Consider the following 19,477-nt stretch of genomic DNA (forward strand, 5'->3'; position numbering starts at 1 on the left):
GTTTTGGAGCAGTGGCTTCTTCCTTGCTGAGTGGCCTTTCAAGTTGTGTCGATATAGGACTTGTTTTACTGTGGATATAGATACTTTTGTACCTGTTTCCTCCAGCATCTTCACAAGGTCCTTTGCTGTTGTTCTGGGATTGATTTGCACTTTTCGCACCAAAGTACGTTCATCTCTAGGAGACAGAACGCGTCTCCTCCTGAGGGGTATGACGGCTGCGTGGTCCCATGGTGTTTATACTTGCGTACTATTGTTTGTACAGATGAACATGGTACCTTCAGGCGTTTGGAAATTGCTCCCAGGGTTGTACCATACTTGTGGAGGTCTACAATTTGTTTTCTGAGGTCTTGGCTGATTGCTTTTGATTTTCCCATGATGTCAAACAAAGTGGCACTGAGTTTGAAGGTAGGCCTTGAAATACATCCACAGGTACACCTCCAATTGACTCAAAGGATGTCAATTAGCCTATCAGAAGTTTCTAAAGCATGACATCATTTTCTGGAATTTTCCAACTGTTTAAAGGCACAGTCAACTTAGTGTATGTATACTTCTGACCCACTGGAATTGTGATACTTTAAACAATTGTTGGAAAAATTACTTGTGTCATGCACAAAACCGACTTGCCAAAACTATAGTTTGTTAACAAGAAATTTGTGGAGTGGTTGAAAAATGAGTTTTAATGACTCCAACCTAAGTGTATGTAAACTTCCGACTTCAACTGTATATTTAGTATAGTTTTATAGAATTTTTAAAAACTTTTTCATGTTTCACAATTTTTATGAAATTCACTGAGGAGGATAGTCCTCCCCTTTCTCCTCTGAATAACCTCCACTGTGCTGTATGCTGATTACTTTAGAATCAACCGCACTTGGGTTTTGAACTCACAACCTTTTGGTTGCTAGCTAACTGAAGTTCCTGCAGCACCACCAATTCTGTAGACATAATGGAGATCGGCTATACATTTATTGCCGAAGAATACAGTATTGCACTTTGCCTAAAGTGGCAGGAAAAATAAGTAATTTTTACAAAAACTTGAATGTGTTGTTCCTATAAAATGACAGTATGCTGCTGTATTCTGATTTCAAGAACTGTAAAATATTGTTTAAGTTTGTAGTGTGACAACAATTGGAACAAAGCCTTAAATGGGATTTAAACTCATAACATCTCAGCAACCTCTAATGTCCTGCTTCAGTGCAGCTAAAGCGTAAAATCTGTGAGCATGGAAGAGATATGGGCCACAGACTTATTGGCAAGAATGCATTTCTGCACTTTGCTAAAAGCTGGCAAGAAGCAAGTAAATAATTATCCAATTATCACCACCAACATAATATTAACATAAAACTAGCAGTGCTCAAGGACTTAGAGAATACATTAACTCTTTGGAGATTTGAACAATGGGAGTGCATTGATATTTCTGCCGTGCCACTAGGTTCATTGCTTGGAAAATATATTAACACACTCTCACAGAATTATGGTATGGTTAGGGTACACTACAGTGTTGTTCCCTGGGGTACAAAAAGGTCAACGTTAAAAACTGAACGACTAAAAAACACCATAAGGAAAAGCAAAGCTGAAAAAGATTTAAATATGTCCACAGTTTCGGCCCCCTCAGGTTCTCTGGCAGGCTATTCCAGAGGCTGGGGGGATAATAACTTAAAGCTGCCTCTGCAGGCTTTGGGATAGTTAAAAGGTCAAAAAGGTCAGTAGGACCTGCAGGACCTACTGGGTACATAACATAAAAGCATGTCTGACATGTATTGGGGTGCACAATCGTGGATTGATTTAAACACCAATAGAATAATCTTAAAATGTATTCTAAATCTCTCAGACAGCCAGAGCAGAGACCTTAAAACCGGTATAATGTGTGTTCTCCGTCTGGTCTTGGTCCGTACCCGTGCTGCAACATTCTGTATGTGTTGCAGTTGACCGATGGGTCGACCAGACAGTAGAGCGTTACAGTTGTCAAGCCTTGTAATAAAAGCATAGAGGAGTTTCTCTGTATCAGCCTGAGAGAGAGAAACAGCCGCACCTTGGCAATGTTCCTCAAGTTGTAAAAAGCTGACTCTTCTGTTGACAACATGCACATCACTTGCTGATTGGCAGCATACTGTAACAGAGGCAGCCAATCAGAAGATTGCAGGTGGTTTGGAGGTTTGGCATTCAGCTAACTATTTTTGGTCTCCCATGAGTGGGAATGCCATCCCAGTTAATGTGTTCTGTTGTATTCTAGTCACCATGTCATTGTAATACTCGCTTCCCTACAGACCATCAGTGTGATGTATTAGTGATGTATTAACTACACTAAGTGATGTATTAATGTAGTGATGTATTAACTACACTAAGTTACTGTGAATTTCACAATAACCTACTTGCAAATAGCTGACAGCAAGTTATTGAAAATTAAACATTAACTTCTTGTGAATCAGCTGCTATTAAGCTACTGGGAAATTCACAGTGCAGCTCTTAATTGTCTCTAGCTCTTACAAAAAGGTGCTCAACCTTGATCAACACAACAATAAAACCAATTAAACTGGCACAACATTCCAGTTGGTAGAGCATGGCGCTGTGGATTCCATTTCCAAGGTGAACCAGTACGAAAAAAATAAGTATGCACTCAGTAAGTCACTCTGAATAAGAGCATCTCCTAAATTACTAAAATGTAAACATTCCAACCAACAGTTGGCAGCCTAGTGGTTAAGGACGTTGGCCAGTAACTGAAAGGTTGCTGACCCGGTGAAAAAATCTGATGTCCCCTTTAGCAAGGCACTTACAGTGCATTCAGACCCTTTGACTTTCACATTGTTACATTACAGCCTAATTCTAAAATGTATTAAATAGTTTTCTTCCCTCATCAATCTACACACAATACCCCATAATGACCACGCAAAAACAGGTTTTTAGAAATGTTAGCACATTTATTACAAATTCAAACAAAAATATTGAATTTACCTAAGTATTCAGGCCCTTTACTCAGTATTTTGTTGAAGCACCTTTGTTAGCGATTACATCCTTGAGTCTTCTTGGGTATGACGCTACAAACTTAGCACACCTGTATTTGGGGAGTTTCTCCCATTCTCTGCAGATCCTCTCAAGCTCTGTCAGGTTAGATGGGGAGCGCCGCACAGCCATTTTCAGGTCTCTCCAGATATGTTCGACCGGGTTCAAGTCTGGCCTCTGGCTGTGTGGTTAGTGTCGTTGTCCTGTTGGAAGGTGAATCTTTGCCCCCAGTCTGGGGTCCTGAGAGCTCTGGAACAGGTTTTCATCAAGGATCTCCCTGTACTTTGCCCCGTTCATCTTTCCCTCGATCCTGACTATTCTCCCAGTTCCTGCCGCTGAAAAACATCCCCACAGCATGACGCTGCCACCACCATGCTTCACCGAAGGGATGGTGCCAGAAGTGAGGCTTGGCATTCAGGCCAAAAATAATCTTGTTTCTCATGGTCTGAGAGTCCTTTAGGTGCCTTTTGGCAAACTCCAAGTGGGCTGTCATGTGCCTTTTACTGAGGAGTGGCTTCCGTCTGGCCACTCTACCATAAAGGCCTGATTGGTGGATTGTTGCAGAGATGGTTGTCCTTCTGGAATGTTCCTCCCATCTCCACAGAGAAACTCTGGAGCTCTGTCAGTGGCCATCGGGTTCTTGGTCACCTCCCTGACCAAGGTCCTTCTCCCCTGATTGCTCAGTTTGGCCGGGCAGCCAGCTTGAGGAAGAGTCTTGGTGGTTCCAAACGCCTTTCATTTAAGAATGATGGAGGCCACTGTGTTCTTGGGGACCTTCAATGCTGCAGAAATATTTTGGTACCCTTCCCCAGATCTGTGCCCTGTGCCTCCACACAATCCTATCTCGGAACTCTATAGACAATTCCTTCGACCTCATGGCTTGGTTTTTGCTCTGACTGTCAACTGTGGGACCTTATATAGACTGGTGTGTTCCTTTCTAAATCATGTCCAATCAATTGAATTTACAACAGGTGGACTCCAATCAAGTGGTAGAAACATCTCATAACAAAGGGTCTGAATACTTTTGTCAATAAGGTATTTCTGTTTTTCATTTTTTATTTGCAAAAATTGCTAAAAACCTGTTTTCGCTTTGTCATTATGGGGTATTGTGTGTAGATTGATGAGGAAAATATTTTATTTAATCCATTTTAGAATAAGGCTGTAACATATCAAAATGGAAAAAGGGAAGGGGTCTGAATACTTTCCGAATGCATTGTAAGTCGATCTGGATAAGAGTGTCTGCTAAAAATGTACATATTTTAGACCATACTCCCAAATATACTAATGAGCCTCCACAGCACATTTCCCCCTCCTACATTTCAAAGTACAGTATAGTCACGTTCACATGCTAGTCGAAGCTAGGAAACTCTGAAATGTCCGACTTGCTAATTCATTGAACATGGCACGTGATTAACTACAACCATTTAGCAATTTGGAGATTTCAGAGTTTCCTAGGTCCGACTAGCATTTGAGCGCAGCATAATGCTGCGTTCGTAACCAAGTGGGAATTTGGGAATTTACCACAAACGACTGGGAAAAATCCACTTGAACGACCCTCCAACTGGTAATTACTAGTGGGGAAACTCGTCTATCATCTTGAGCTCCCACTACTCCCCCATGCTGAACTTTGACGTCACCTAAGGAAATTACATTTTATAACAGCATTTTCGGCAGTTAAATGCAACAACAAAACATTAATAAAAAGCAACCCATTAATATGTTTTTTGAGCACTATAATTTGTTTCCAAGCATGATAGCTGTACTTTTAGTTTATGGTTTACGCAGCTTGTTGGCCATTAGCCGATCACCTTTACTCAACGAGTTCAAAGCATGTGAGCGCATCCAACTGGTATTTACGACTTCACAACTGGTAAATTCCCACCTCCCATATAGTTACGAATGCAGCATTAAATGGAATATAGTATTATATAGAAAGAGGAGTGGGAGGCCTCAGTGCACAACTGAGGAAGAGGACAAGTACATTAGAGTGTCTAGTTTGAGAAATAGATGCCGCACAAGTCTTCAACTGGCAGCTTCGTTAAATAGTACCAGAACACTAGTCTCAACGTCAACAGTGAAGAGGCGACTCCGGGATGCTGGCCTTCTAGGCAGAGTTGCAAAGAAAAAGCCATATCTCAGACTGGCCAATAAAAAGAAAAGATTAATATGGGCAAAATAACAAAGACACTGGACAGAGGAACTCTGCCAAGAAGTCCATTATCCCGGAGTCGCCTCTTCACTGTTGACGTTGAGACTGGTGTTTTGCGGGTACTATTTAATGATGCTGCCATCATTGATTACATTTACTTATTTTAGCTATTTGAGAGTTTTCTGTATAGTTGTTAAATGTTGGTGGGGTATATTATTCTGTTTAATGTTACTCCTGAATCACTATGATAAATATAATAGTTTTTCTTGAGTGTATTTTTAACAAAACTGAGATGTACTTTGAAGTCTAAAGTGTAGGAATACAGGTGAAATCAGTTATTGACACAGACATTCTGGTGTAGCAGGATGATCAGAATGCAGTGAATCTAGAGGTTCTGAGTTCAAGGTAAGGACATGAGGAATAATAATTACTGTTTAAATAAACATACGCACTGTAGTCGAAAATGTTAGTTTAAAGCACTGTGTGTGTATCATAACAACACATTTTTGTTTTCAGGGTTAAAAGCAGTGTGTGTGTATCATAACAACAAATTTTGGTTTTCAGGGCATCACCTGTGAAATCTCGTGAATTTTATTCCAAGTGAAAGGTTATGCGATCACGTGAAAATCCATGTGAAACTTAGTGTGAAAATCCACATCATCACGTGAATTGTTCCAAAAACACATGGTTTCACTTGATTTCACATGTGCAAAATGTGATTTTCCACATGTGAAATCATGTAGTTTTTCCATAAGGGCTGGCTCACTTCCACTCTCACCTCATTGAGAATAATGACTGGCGGTAATCCTTTCTGCTGTTGATAGTTTCAGGCTCCAGTGCACACAAACTTTGCGGGCTAAAAAAGATGGACTTGGCTTGGGGCGCCAGCAACAATGAATGCAACTCAGACAATGCTGCTAACACATGGACTGGTAATGTGCAATGATGATTAGTCAGATGTGAAGAATTTTGTTTCATTCGCTTGATATAAAAGGTTGCATGATATGGAAATCTTCAATGAATCATTGTTTATTATCAGTGCGCTGGAGAGGTTCCAACAAACTTGAAGTGCCATAGTGAACGTCTGTCAGGAGGTCCCACGGGGCAGTGATTAAGCTTATTTATAATTAATTCATCATTCATGTTTTCTTCATTCATGTGACCGACCAATACTGGGTCATGCATGTGACAGACCAATACCTCACAAGGCTTCTTCTCTAAGATGAGACCTTGAAACTGAGATATCTTTCATTCTCAAAACAAGGGTCTTGGCGTTCTGCCAAATTGCAGATACTGATAGTGAAGGTTCGTTCAATCGATCACTTGCATGAACACAGAAAACGGTTATTAGAAAAGCACAAACATAGAACACGGAAATTGTTAAATAGAAAAGCGCCAACATAAAATGTTCCATCACATTCCATCCTCTTATCTCTTGTGTGATAATAATCATTACATTTTAATGTAAGCATTTAGACTTTAGCTTCTATATCAAAATAGTCTATACTCCTATTAAAGTAAGGGAAATCAACACAGAAAAAACACAGATCATTTCAAACCCTTCATTCTGGGTTATACAATGTAATTAGTATGGTAATACTATAATCATAATAAAGGTTATACTTCTATTAACGGGAGTGAATTTATCAAGAATACACACACATGCACAGCATGTTAAAAACCACAATTTAGACAAACTAAGAAAGAAAAAACATGCTGCAGCCTATTGGGCAATTTGAGATCCACAACTTCCAACCAAGTTGCAGGCGTCCACTCTGGTTGTGGGTAATTATTCTTAGCAACAGTGGCAATGTATTCGGTGAGACCAGTCACATTAGAAGAGTGATCTAGGACAAAAGTACAACATTCATCGCCAATGATTGCACAAATACCCCTTGACCTGCCAAAAGATAGTCAAGAGCCTCTGTTTAGCAAAGCCAATTTAAGCAATTCTTTTAGCATTTCCAATTCCAAGTCTCTAGAGATCTCCTGAATCTGGTCTAGGGCACATGCATAGTGACTTTCACTCGGAAGAGAGAGAATACATGTTATAACAGTTTCACACCAACCTTTAAAAGGAATGAGATTGGGGCAAGGTTAGCCCAAGCTACAATCTAGTGGCTCTCCTCACAATTTAGGGGCATAGCTCTGTCTCTAGAAGCCTCGCCTTTCCAAATCATAATTATAACTATTGATAAATTATCCAACTCAAATTTAGAATGACGGTCCTTAGTGCTTCACGTTGGTTCTATCATTTTAATTTAAGACCCTCAACTTAGCACAAACCAATACTGGCATACAGTATATTTATCTTATTTTTCTAACATTAACGTTTCTCATCACGGCCCCAATTTGTGGTAATGACAGATTGGTATCTCAATGCATTCTTAGTCTAAATGACTATCAAATTCGCAGTGTGCAGACCTCCACAATCAACGTGATTGCCTAAATCCATTACATGCACGGTTGACCACCCCCCCCCCCCCCCCCCCTCCCTCCCAGCCGGCACTCATCCTTCTGCCGTTTTCTTCATGTTCTTCTTCAGATAGTGTTTCAGTTTGTCCTCCTAATGGCACATGTTCAAAGTGGATGGCCCTTGATAATGTCTCTCACCTGAGCCGCCACTGTCCTTTACAGTCCATTATGTCTTTGTCCATTTTTCGACCAGTACACCAGCAGTATGATAGAAGTTTGGATGGGAACTCTCTCCATGCTCACTCCACATGGACTTATGTCGCACTCCTGAGAGAAAAGGCAGTTGATAGCGTCGGCTGGATGCTGTGTACAGGGTGCTGGCTCGGATTCAGGTCTCACGGTAGAAGTGGTGAAGGACAGTACTGAACGCCATTGTCGCCATTGCTTCAGCCGGTTAGGGGGGTTGAGGTTCACACTGTTCTTGGTAAAATGATCCCTTCCATGTGTAACCGATGTGAAATGGCTAGTTAGTTAGCGGTGGTGCGCGCTAATAGCGTTTCAATCGGTGACGTCACTCGCTCTGAGACTTGAAGTAGGGTTTCCCCTTGCGTTGCAAGGGCCGTGGCTTTTGTGGCGCGATGGGTAACGATGCTTCGTGGGTGTCAGTTGTTGATGTGTGCAAGGGTCCCTGGTTCGAGCCCAGGTTGGGGCGAAGAGAGGGACGGAACCTACACTGTTACATTGATGCAGTTGACCCGGATCATTGGTTGCTGCGGAAAAGGAGGAGGTCAAAGGGGGGGTGAGTGTAACCGATGTGAAATGGCTAGTTAGTTAGCGGTGGTGTGCGCTAATAGCGTTTCAATCGGTGACGTCACTCGCTCTGAGACTTGAAGTAGGGTTTCCCCTTGCGTTGCAAGGGCCGCGGCTTTTGTGGCGCGATGGGTAACGATGCTTCGTGGGGTGTCAGTTGTTGATGTGTGCAAGGGTCCCTGGTTCGAGCCCGGGTTGGGGCGAAGAGAGGGACGGAACCTACACTGTTACATCTAGATACCACCGCCATAACCTCAAGAGAGGAGAGACCAGAACAACAGTTTAGTTTAGGGCATTTCTGATTTAGGAAATCCAGACAAATTATTTACTGTATGACAAATTATTATTACTACCAATACTCTTAATAACAACACAGTTGAAAATATTTTTTTCTCAAATTGGCTTATACTCCCCTATCATCTTGGCGATCTCACCGCAGAGTTACAAGAGGGCGTATCCTTAGGGAGAAATCACGACCATCCAGCAGACCCAATCTCGTGAGATCTGTTATTGAAGCAAGACAAAAACAAAGAAAACAAAACAACAACAGCAATACAAATATATCACTCGAGGTGGAGAAAACTTAACCTCTATGGGCTAGGCGTCCCACCTACTCAACAGCCAGTGTAATCCCGTGGCGCGATATTCAAATACCTAAAAAATGCAAAAACTTCAATTTTTCAAACATATGACTATTTTACACCATTTTAAAGACAAGACTCACTGTCCGATTTCAAAAAGGCTTTACAACGAAAGCAAAACATTAGATTATGTCAGCAGAGTACCCAGCCAGAAATAATCAGACACCCATTTTTCAAGCTAGCATATAATGTCACATAAACCCAAACCACAGCTAAATGCAGCACTAACCTTTGATGATCTTCATCAGATGACAACCCTAGGACATTATGTTATACAATACATGCATGTTTTGTTCAATCAAGTTCATATTTATATCAAAAACCAGCTTTTTACATTAGCATGTGACTAGCATGTGACTAGCATTCCCACCGAACACTGCCGGTGAATTTACTAAATTACTCACGATAAACGTTCACAAAAAACATAACAATTATTTTAAGAATTATAGATACAGAACTCCTCTATGCACTCGCTATGTCCGATTTTAAAATAGCTTTTCGGTGAAAGCACATTTTGCAATATTCTCAGTAGATAGCCTGGCATCACAGGGCTAGCTATTTAGACACCCAGCAAGTTTAGCACTCACCAAAGTCAGATTTACTATAAGAAAAATGTTATTACCTTTGCTGTTCTTCGTCAGAATGCACTCCCAGGACTTCTACTTCAATAACAAATGTTGGTTTGGTCCCAAATAATCCATTGTTATATCCAAATAGCGGCGTTTTGTTTGTGCGTTCAAGACACTATCCGAAAGGGTAAATAAGGGTGACGAGCATGGCGCATTTCGTGACAAAAAAATTCTAAATATTCCATTACCGTACTTCGAAGCATGTCAACCGCTGTTTAAAATCAATTTTTATGCCATTTTTCTCGTAAAAAAGCGATAATATTCCGACCCGGAAAGCGTGTAAACGTACAAAGAGAGAGAAAATAAAAACATCTCGTGCCCTCGTGCACGAGCCTGAGTCTCAGAGTTCTCTGACCGGCCACTATCCAAACGCGATAATGTGTTTCAGCCTGGGGCTGCCTCGATATCTTACTCGTGGTCCGAATCACACATAGGACTATTGATAAATTATAAACTTTTTCTTAATTATTCGAGTTTACATAGCCCATTTAAATCTCACTCAATGTCTCTAGTCTTTATAGTGAGGGTGATCAGGTCTCACCAGGAAGTCAGAACAGAGGTCCGAGGTCAGTCAGCCCTATTAAGTGAGTGTTTGTTTCCCTGTACCTCAGACATTATTTAAAGATATTTCAAACGTTTTGTGTATCAGGTTTACATTCAGTACATTTCTTATGAAGATAATTTACATGTGTGCAACCAAAACTCTGTCAATAGAAACTTCAGAAATGTCATTTGTGTACAGCATCCTTTCTAACCTGTGAGTAGGTGGGTTGTGTGTGAGTGCTGGCGTGTGTGTGGCAAAAATCATTGGGAAAAAACAAACAAAAAATGGCCAGGCCTAACTTAATTTGGGAGCTCCCTTAACAGCTGGATCCGGGTAGCTTTAACTGCTCTCCCAAGGCACTTGCCTTAGGAAGCCTTTCAAAGGGAGAGATACATAATCATAAAAAAAACTTGGTAGTGGACATTCCATCAGTCTTATACATAATTATACTTCAGATGATGCAGTGTCCCATCAAGCTGAATAGGCACCTTCTAAAGTAAACAATCCCAGAGCCCCTCTCTTGTAATCTTGTCATTTTGACCTGTTGCATTAACATACAATTCTGTACAAACTGTCCCTGGGACATAAAACTAGTCAAAATATGAAATCCACTAGGACCTTCAAAAAGTTAGTGCTGACTTATCAGCTCAATATTCGGTACTAAAACATTTACTTAGATCTACTTCATTCTGGTCACAGTTCCACGCAATGGAAAAATATTGTTTTAGATGACATTACCTTCTTAAAATCACTGGTGCTACCCAAACTATAGAATTGTCAAAAACTTGCTTATTCAATTATTCATACCTCTGTCCCAAATTTCCCCACTGTCTTTCATACAGCCTGTTTGAGTTCAGTGTGTACTGGCAGCTATCTATTGTATCACAGGAAGCTATATCTCTAACCCAAACAACAGATAACACAAACACGAGAGCAGTGGACCAAGCCTTGAAGAGTGAGCGGCCTCTAATTTAATATCATTCCCAATGCTCGATCCCCCTTTCTTACTTCTTCAAATTACTAAGATATTCCATTATTGGAGTGCAATTTGAAAGCCAATTACCATTCACTTTGTTACTTTCACTAGTCTCCATATCATTTTCCTTCAACTAGGACTCCCTTCCCAATAGGAAGTCCTCTTAACCTCTCTGGGGTATGTGGGGCGCTAGCAAAATAGGAGAGCGCCAAATTCAAAACAACAAAAATCTCATAATTCAAATTTCTCACACATACAAGTATTATACACCATTTTAAAGATAAACTTCTCGTTAATCCAACCACAGTGTCCGATTTCAAAAAGGCTTTATGGCGAAAGCATGCCATTAGATTATGTTAGGACAGCACCTAGACAAGAAAAACCACACAGCCATTTTCCAAGCAAGGAGAGGCGTCACAAAAACCAGAAATACAGCTAAAATTACTAACCTTTGATGATCTAAATCAGATGGCACTCATAGGACTTCATGTTACACAATACATGTATGTTTTGCTCGATAAAGTTAATATTTATATCCAAAAACCCCATTTTACATTGGAGTGTAATGTTCAGAAATATTTTTCCTCCAAAACATCCGGTGAATGAGCACATCAATTTACAGAAATACTCATCATAAACATGGATAAAATATACAACTGTTATGCATAGAATTAAAGATACACTTCTCCTTAATGCAACCGCTATGTCAGATTTCAAAAAAGCGTTACGGCGAAAGCACACTTTGCAATAATCTGAGTACAGCGCTCAGTCACAAGCCATACAGATACCCGCCATGTTGTGGAGTCAACAAAAGTCAGAAATAGCATTATAAATATTCACTTACCTTTGATGATCTTCATCGGAATGCACTCCCAGGAATCCCAGTTCCACAATAAATGTTTGTTTTGTTTCGATAAAGTCCATATTTATGTCCAAATACCTCTTTTTTGTTCGCGCGTTCAGTTCACTATTGCAAATGCAGAAGGCGCATGCACTAAGTCCAGACAAAAAGTCAAAAAAGTTGCATTACAGTTTGTAGAAACATGTCAAACGATGTATAGAATCAATCTTTAGGATGTTTTTATCATAAATCTTCAATAATATTCCAACCGGACAATTCCTTGGTCTTCAGAAATGAAAAGGAACTCAGCTCGCTCTCACGGCTGCGCGTGTGACTGAGCTCATGGCATTTTTCCAGACACCTGGTTCAAATAGCTCTTATTCTCTCCCCATTCACAGTAGAAGCCTGAAACAACGTTCTAAAGACTGTTGACATCTAGTGGAAGCCTTAGGAAGTGCAATATGACCCCACAGACACTGTATATTGGATAGGCAATCACTTGAAAAACTACAAACCTCAGATTTCCCACTTCCTGGTTGGATTTTTCTCAGGTTTTCGCCTGCCATATGAGTTCTGTTATACTCACAGACATCATTCAAACAGTTTTAGAAACTTCAGAGTGTTTTCTATCCAAATCTTCTAATAATATGCATATCCTAGCTTCTTGGCCTGAGTAGCAGGCAGTTTACTCTGGGCACGCTTTTCATCCGGACGTGAAAATACTGCCCCCTACCCCAAAGAAGTTAATCTACTATTACCAATATACTCGATCACTCTCAAACAACATTCTGCTTTTCCCCCATTGCAAGGTTTAAAACAAAACAAACATGATAACTTTATCCATATTGGAAGGCATTGTTTTCATTTTAGTCTACCCTAACAATGTTACTCTATATATTTATTTTACATTTCTGATGGATATTCACTTTCTGCTTCACACTTATTAAATGTCTATTATTTTAAGATTAACATGTAATGCTTTGGAGGGATCAATATGTATTAACTGAGCTGGCACTGTCTATCAGTCCCCTGTAGATGGCATGGTGCTCTGTCCATAATAAGTCCCTACCTAGCAAGTTAAATGGTTGAGTAGGTGAATACAGAAAATCATTGGGTCTATTTAACAGGGTATGGGATTTATTTCAAAATGTATTACCAGGGTGGAGGAAATCATATAAGCATTTATAGTTTTATTGGTTAGGTTTAAGTCAAGTCCCGTACAATGCTTTAACCGTATCTTTATCAAATGATCCATAAAGGGACCACTGAACATTTCTCCAAATTTTTTACACCACTTAAGCATGTTGATGTGTGGGTGTGCAAGTTGTATATTATTATTATTTTTATTGTTATTTCATCAGATTTCTAGTAACCCATTATACTCAATATTATGTTACTTTATCTCTAGTAACCCATTACACGTGTGTTACATCACAAATTCCTCCTCTACACCAGTGTTCTATTCATACAAGGGTTTGAATATTCACTCCAGTGTTATATTTAACAGCATATTTTTGAATAGTCCTTTCATATCTCCACATACATAATAACGTTATACAATCAAACTCCAGTGATGAGTCATGTTATCCTCATGTAATCTAAAGGCATGTTACCCTCAGAGACATGTTATCCTTGTTACTAATGAGACGTGTAATCATGTTATCCTCTGAGACATGTTATCCTCGTTACTAATCGTGACATGTTATCCTCCACCTGTAGATCCAACGGGTGGTGGTGGACAGAACCCTAGATAACGTTACAGACTGAAAAACTCAATTCACAGAACTGGTTGGGACATTCATTCACCTTTTTCACACGTGAGCTAGTCCCCTGACAGCTCTCATTCACTCAGTAATTTACAGTTAAATTTCAGTCTCTTATTATCAGAATTTCAATCATAATAGTAATAATGTCAATCAATTTATTATTCAAATTTCAAACCTCCAAATTTCAATCAGTTTAATATGCCATATCTCACAATCACACAACTTTCACATCCACATTCACTGAGTACTATTCCTAAACACACTCTAATCTCCCTTATTACCCATGTGCATCTTCAACAATTCTCTTGTCATTTGCTATTCCCCATATGTATATCCTGTACATACAGTGGAAGTCAGAAGTTTACATACACCTTAGGCAAATACATTTAAACTCAGTTTTTCACAATTCCTGACATTTAATCCGAGTAAAACTTCCCTGTCTTAGGTCAGTTAGGATCACCACTTTATTTTAAGAATGTGAAATGTCAGAATAATAGTAGAGAGAATGATTTATTTCAGCTTCTATTTCTTTCATCACATTCCCAGTGGGTCAGAAGTAAACATACACTCAATTAGTATTTGGTAGCATTGACTTTAAATTGTTTAACTTGGGTCAAACGTTTCGGGTAGCCTTCCACAAGCTTCCCAAAATAAGGGGTGAATTTTGTCCCATTCCTCCTGACAGAGCTGGTGTAACAGTCAGGTTTATAGGCCTCCTTGCTCGCACATGATTTTTCAGTTCTACCCACACATTTTCTATAGGCTTGAGTTCAGGGCTTTGTGATGGCCACTCCAATACCTTGACTTTGTTGTCCTTAAGCCATTTTGCCACAACTTTGGAAGAATGCTTGGGGTCATTGTCCATTTGGAAGACCCATTTGCGACCAAGCTTTAACTTCCTGACAGATGTCTTGAGATGTTGCTTCAATATATCCACATAATTTTCTTACCTCATGATGCCATCTATTTTGTGAAGTGCACCAGTCCCTCCTGCAGCAAAGCACCCCCACAACATGATGCTGCCACCCCTGTGCTTCACGGTTGGGATGGTGTTCTTCGGCTTGCAAGCTTCCCCCTTTTCCTCCAAACATAATAATGGTAATTATGTCCAAACAGTTCTATTTTTGTTTAATTAGACCAGAGGACATTTCTCCAAAAAGTACAATCTTTGTCCCCATGTGCAGTTGCAAACCATAGTCTGGCTTCTGACCCACTGTAATTGTGATACAGTGAATTATAAGTGAAATAATCTGTCTGTAAACAATTGTTTGAAAAATTACTTGTGTCATGCACAAAGTAGATGCCAAAACTATAGTTTGTTAACAAGAAATTTGTGGAGTGTTTGAAAAACGAGTTTTAATGATTCCAACCTAAGTGTATGTAAACTTCCGACTTCAACTGTAGATATTTATTATAAATGCCTGTAGATAGCTGTCAGCAAGGCTTTCCATGGTACCGTTACTTCCTCACTCTAGTCTTCTCGTTAGACTAGTGAATAGCCTTCTCTCTAATAACAATATGGGTACCTTTTTATGCGTTGGTCGCCTTCATTTTATATCATTTATTTTTTATACTGATTCGTTTAAATTGACTTACTAAAATCAGTTGCCGTCCCACAATTGTTCACGGATGATGTCTCTTGTGGTCAGACAGGAATTTCCCTCATGCTTCATAGAATGCCCCCCACTCCCCACTGGAAAGCTTGGCAGGCAGAATGAATAATCCTGTTGGTGACTTCAATTTTTTGTGGAAATTCTTACACAGGGACACTCAAAGTCAATCATAAATTAATCATTGTTTATTATCAGCGCGCTGAAGAGGTTCCAACAAACTTGATTCACCATAGTGAACGTCTGTTAGGAGCTCTCACAGGCAGTCTCATTAGTTCTCTTATATACTGCAGACAAGTCATATTTGCATGATTTAGCTTATTTATAATTAATTCATCCAACCAATACTGGGTCATGCATGTGACAGATCAATACCTCACGAGGCTTCTTTAAGCTGAGACCTTGAAACTGAGATACAGTGGCTTACGAAAGTATTCACCCCCCTTGGCATTTTTCCTATTTTGTTGCCTTACAACCTGGAATTAAAATGGATAGGCCATTCCAAGACATTTAAATGTTTCCCCTTAAACCCCATGAGTGTTGCTTTAGCAGTATGCTTAAGGTCATTGTCCTGCTGGAAGGTGAACCTCCGTCCCAGTCCCAAATCTCTGGAAGACGCTAACATTTCCCTGTATTTAGCACCATCCATCATTCCTTCAATTCTGACCAGTTTCCCAGTCCCTGCTGATGAAAAACATCCCCACAGCATGATGCTGCCACCACCATGCTTCACTGTGGGGATTGTATTCTCGGGGTGATGAGAGGTGTTGGGTTTGTGCCAGACATAGGGTTTTCCTTGGTGGCCAAAAAGCTCAATTTTAGTCTCATCTGACCAGAGTACCTTCTTCCATATGTTTGGGGAGTCTCCCACATGCCTTTTGGCAAGCTTTTTTTCTGGCCACTCTTCCCTAAAGCCCAGCTCTGTGGAGTGTACAGCTTAAAGTGGTCCTATGGACAGATACTCCAATCTCTGCTGTGGAGCTTTGCAGCTCCTACAAGGTTATCTTTGGTCTCTTTGTTGCCTCTCTGATTAATTCCCTCCTTGCCTGGTCCGTGAGTTTTGGTGGGCGGCCCTGTCTTGGCAGGTTTGTTGTGGTGCCATGTACTTTCCATTTTTTTAATAATGGATTTAATGGTGCTCTGTGGGATGTTCAAAGTTGCGGATATTTTTTTTGACCCCAACCCTGATCTGTACTTCTCCATAACTTTGTCCCTGACCTGTTTGGAGAGCTCCATGGTCTTCATGGTGCCGCTTGCTTGGTGGTGCCCCTTGCTTAGTGATGTTGCAGACTCTGGGGCCTTTCAGAACAGGTGTGTATGTGTACATATATATATATATATATATATATACATATACACACATATACACACACACACACACACACATATATACACACACACACACACACACATATATATACACACACACACACACACACTGAGATCATGTGACAGATCATGTGACAGACTGCACACAGGTGGACTTTATTTAACTAATTATGTGACTTCTGAAGGTAATTGGTTGCACCAGATCTTATTTAGGGGCTTCATAGCAAAGGGGGTGAATACATATGCACCCACCACTTTTCCGTGTTTTATTTTTTTAAACAAGTTATTTTTTTCATTTCACTTCACCAATTTGAACTATTTTGTGTATGTCCATTACATGAAATCCAAATAAAAATACATTTAAGTTACAGGTTGTAATGCAACAAAATAGGAAAAACACTAAGGGGTGAATACTTTTGCAAGGCACTGTATCTTTCGTTCTCAAAATAAGGGTCTGGGCGTACTGCCAAATTGCAGATACTGATCGTGAGGGTTCGTTCAATCAGTCACTTGCATGAAAACAGTTATTAGAAAAGCACAAACATATAACACAGAAATTGGTAAAAAGAAAAGCACCAACATTAAAGTTTCCATCACAACGATTATAGACGGTCTTAGTTCATTTGGCCCGATCTATTCCTTTGTACGTTTCTCTCTGTCCTTTTTCCTAGTATTCCCTGCCGGTATCCTGCAGCCTCCTTTCTTCAGTAAGCAGCAGCTCCAGGCCCTGAACTTTGGTGGAATAGGGATGGTTATTGGACATGAGATCACCCACGGGTTTGATGACAATGGTGAGGCAGTCCTCATATTTACAGTCACTGTCCATGTCTGTGTCCAATGTGTTGCACAATCATTTTTAGTATAGAGTATTAATTCATGGGAAAATGTCAAGCGATTGCATCACAATTAATTCCACATATCTTTCAAAACAGGCCGTAATTTTGACAAGGATGGTAACATGCTTAACTGGTGGAGTAATTATTCTGCTGAGCACTTTAAGGACCAGTCACAGTGCATGGTGCAACAATATGGCAACTTCAACTGGAAGCTTGCAGGAGGACAAAATGTGAGTTTCTCAATGTAGCTGAAGCATGGGCAAAATGTTAAATGTATTTGGGTATAATGACTAAAACTTCATTTTAGCTATAAAAGATTATAGAAGCTGCTCGATAAATTTTTTGGAAGAACCTCGACTGAGTGTTTACCATTTAGCTGTCAGTGTGTTAAATACGTCCTGCAGTGATTTTTGAATTTTTTTCCAATATTTTAAGTATAAATATACTAATGTACATACACTTAAGACCACCTAAATCAGGTGTTAAATGAGGTGAAAAGGAGACTGGAGTAGGACTTTAATGACTGTCTCTGTGTTACCCCAGGTCAGTGGAATTAGTACTTTGGGGGAGAACATCGCAGACAACGGAGGTGTTCGGCAAGCTTACAAGGTGCTACACCAAATTATGTCACCCTGACAAAACGCATTCAACCCCCATAAAACACAATGAACCTCTTCATACCAAAAACAAAAAAATCTCTGACTAAATACTATCTAATTATATTTTATATTTGTATGTTTTTTTGTGTGTTTGTGGTCAGGCCTACATGAAGTGGGTGGAGAGAGAAGGAGAAGAGCTTCGTTTACCTGGTCTGGACATGGACCACAAGCAACTTTTTTTTCTTAACTTTGCCCAAGTGAGTAAGCTCCCATTTTAATAAATTGAGTAGTCTAAAGCAGGCTTCCCCTACAGGGGTGGGCAACTCCAGTCCTCAAGGGCCTGATTGGTGTCACAGTTTTTCCCCAGCTAACTCACCTGACTACAATAATCACCTAATCATGATCTTCAGTTTAGAACGCAATTTTATTAATCAGCTGTGTTTGCTAGCATGGAGAAACAGTGTGACACCAATCAGGAGTTGCCCACCCCTGTGCCTAGCACTACACAGCTGATTAAAATAATCAAAGTTTGATGATGAGTTGGTTATTTGAATCAGCTGTGTAGTGCTAACCAAGGTTGGGAAACCCTGGTCTAAAGTAGGCCACTGTTTCTCAACCTTTATTACCCCAGGGACCTAAAAGCTAAATTAGTGTCCTTCCTCCACTGCTGTCCACAGACCACTGAGAAACACTGGTCTAGAGACCACTGAGAACAAAAACCCAAAGAGATTATATTTTCCTAAATACTTGGTTTTCAAGAGATAAACAATTGGACCAAGGAGTTTAAAACTACACCAGATCATGACTTTATATCAAGCGACCTACCTAGGGGTACAGAATTTTTTATTTTTTAAAGATCCCCGCGGTGCCAGGGAAAACAAGGCAAGAGCAAAGCCAGACTAGTGTTTTATAGTCCTTATCCAAAACCAGGTCAAAAGCCAATGTCTGCATAACAGCCAAACAAAATCCCTACTGGGATTGTTCAGATGGGCTGTCGAAAGGCACTTTGGAAAAAAGACTTTTCTCAGGCATATCATTATCATTTAATGGTTTACATTTACTGTATATTCAGGCAAAAAATATCAGCACTGGTAAAATGCTAACACATGTAGTAGAGAAAAGAAATGTGCTTTTACTGTATCAAACTTGAATGATTTAATTAGTGATACATCTTTCTCCTCCAGGTATGGTGTGGTGCCTATCGGCCTGAATATGCCAGCCAGTGCATCAAGACTGACTCCCACAGTCCCCTGGAATACAGGTAACGACCAACAGTAAAAATGTAGCGCTTGGCTATTCCAACATAGTGTTTTCTGTCAATCTGTTAACACTCAA

General features: G+C 40.0%; 1 protein-coding gene across 1 annotated transcript in view; it reads left to right on the plus strand.

The window, feature by feature from the left end:
- Nucleotides 1-19,477, plus strand: part of LOC106582826 (membrane metallo-endopeptidase-like 1) — a 42,963-nt gene that overhangs the window by 20,017 nt on the left and 3,469 nt on the right. The window contains exons 18-22 of the mRNA XM_014166305.3: nucleotides 17,379-17,498; nucleotides 17,640-17,773; nucleotides 18,087-18,152; nucleotides 18,304-18,399; nucleotides 19,327-19,403. Coding sequence (XP_014021780.1) covers nucleotides 17,379-17,498; nucleotides 17,640-17,773; nucleotides 18,087-18,152; nucleotides 18,304-18,399; nucleotides 19,327-19,403 — 493 coding nt within the window. The remainder of the gene's footprint in view (nucleotides 1-17,378; nucleotides 17,499-17,639; nucleotides 17,774-18,086; nucleotides 18,153-18,303; nucleotides 18,400-19,326; nucleotides 19,404-19,477) is intronic.

This window comes from Salmo salar, chromosome 22 (assembly GCF_965601325.2).
Source record: "Salmo salar chromosome 22, fSalSal1, whole genome shotgun sequence".
NCBI lineage: Eukaryota > Metazoa > Chordata > Actinopteri > Salmoniformes > Salmonidae > Salmo > Salmo salar.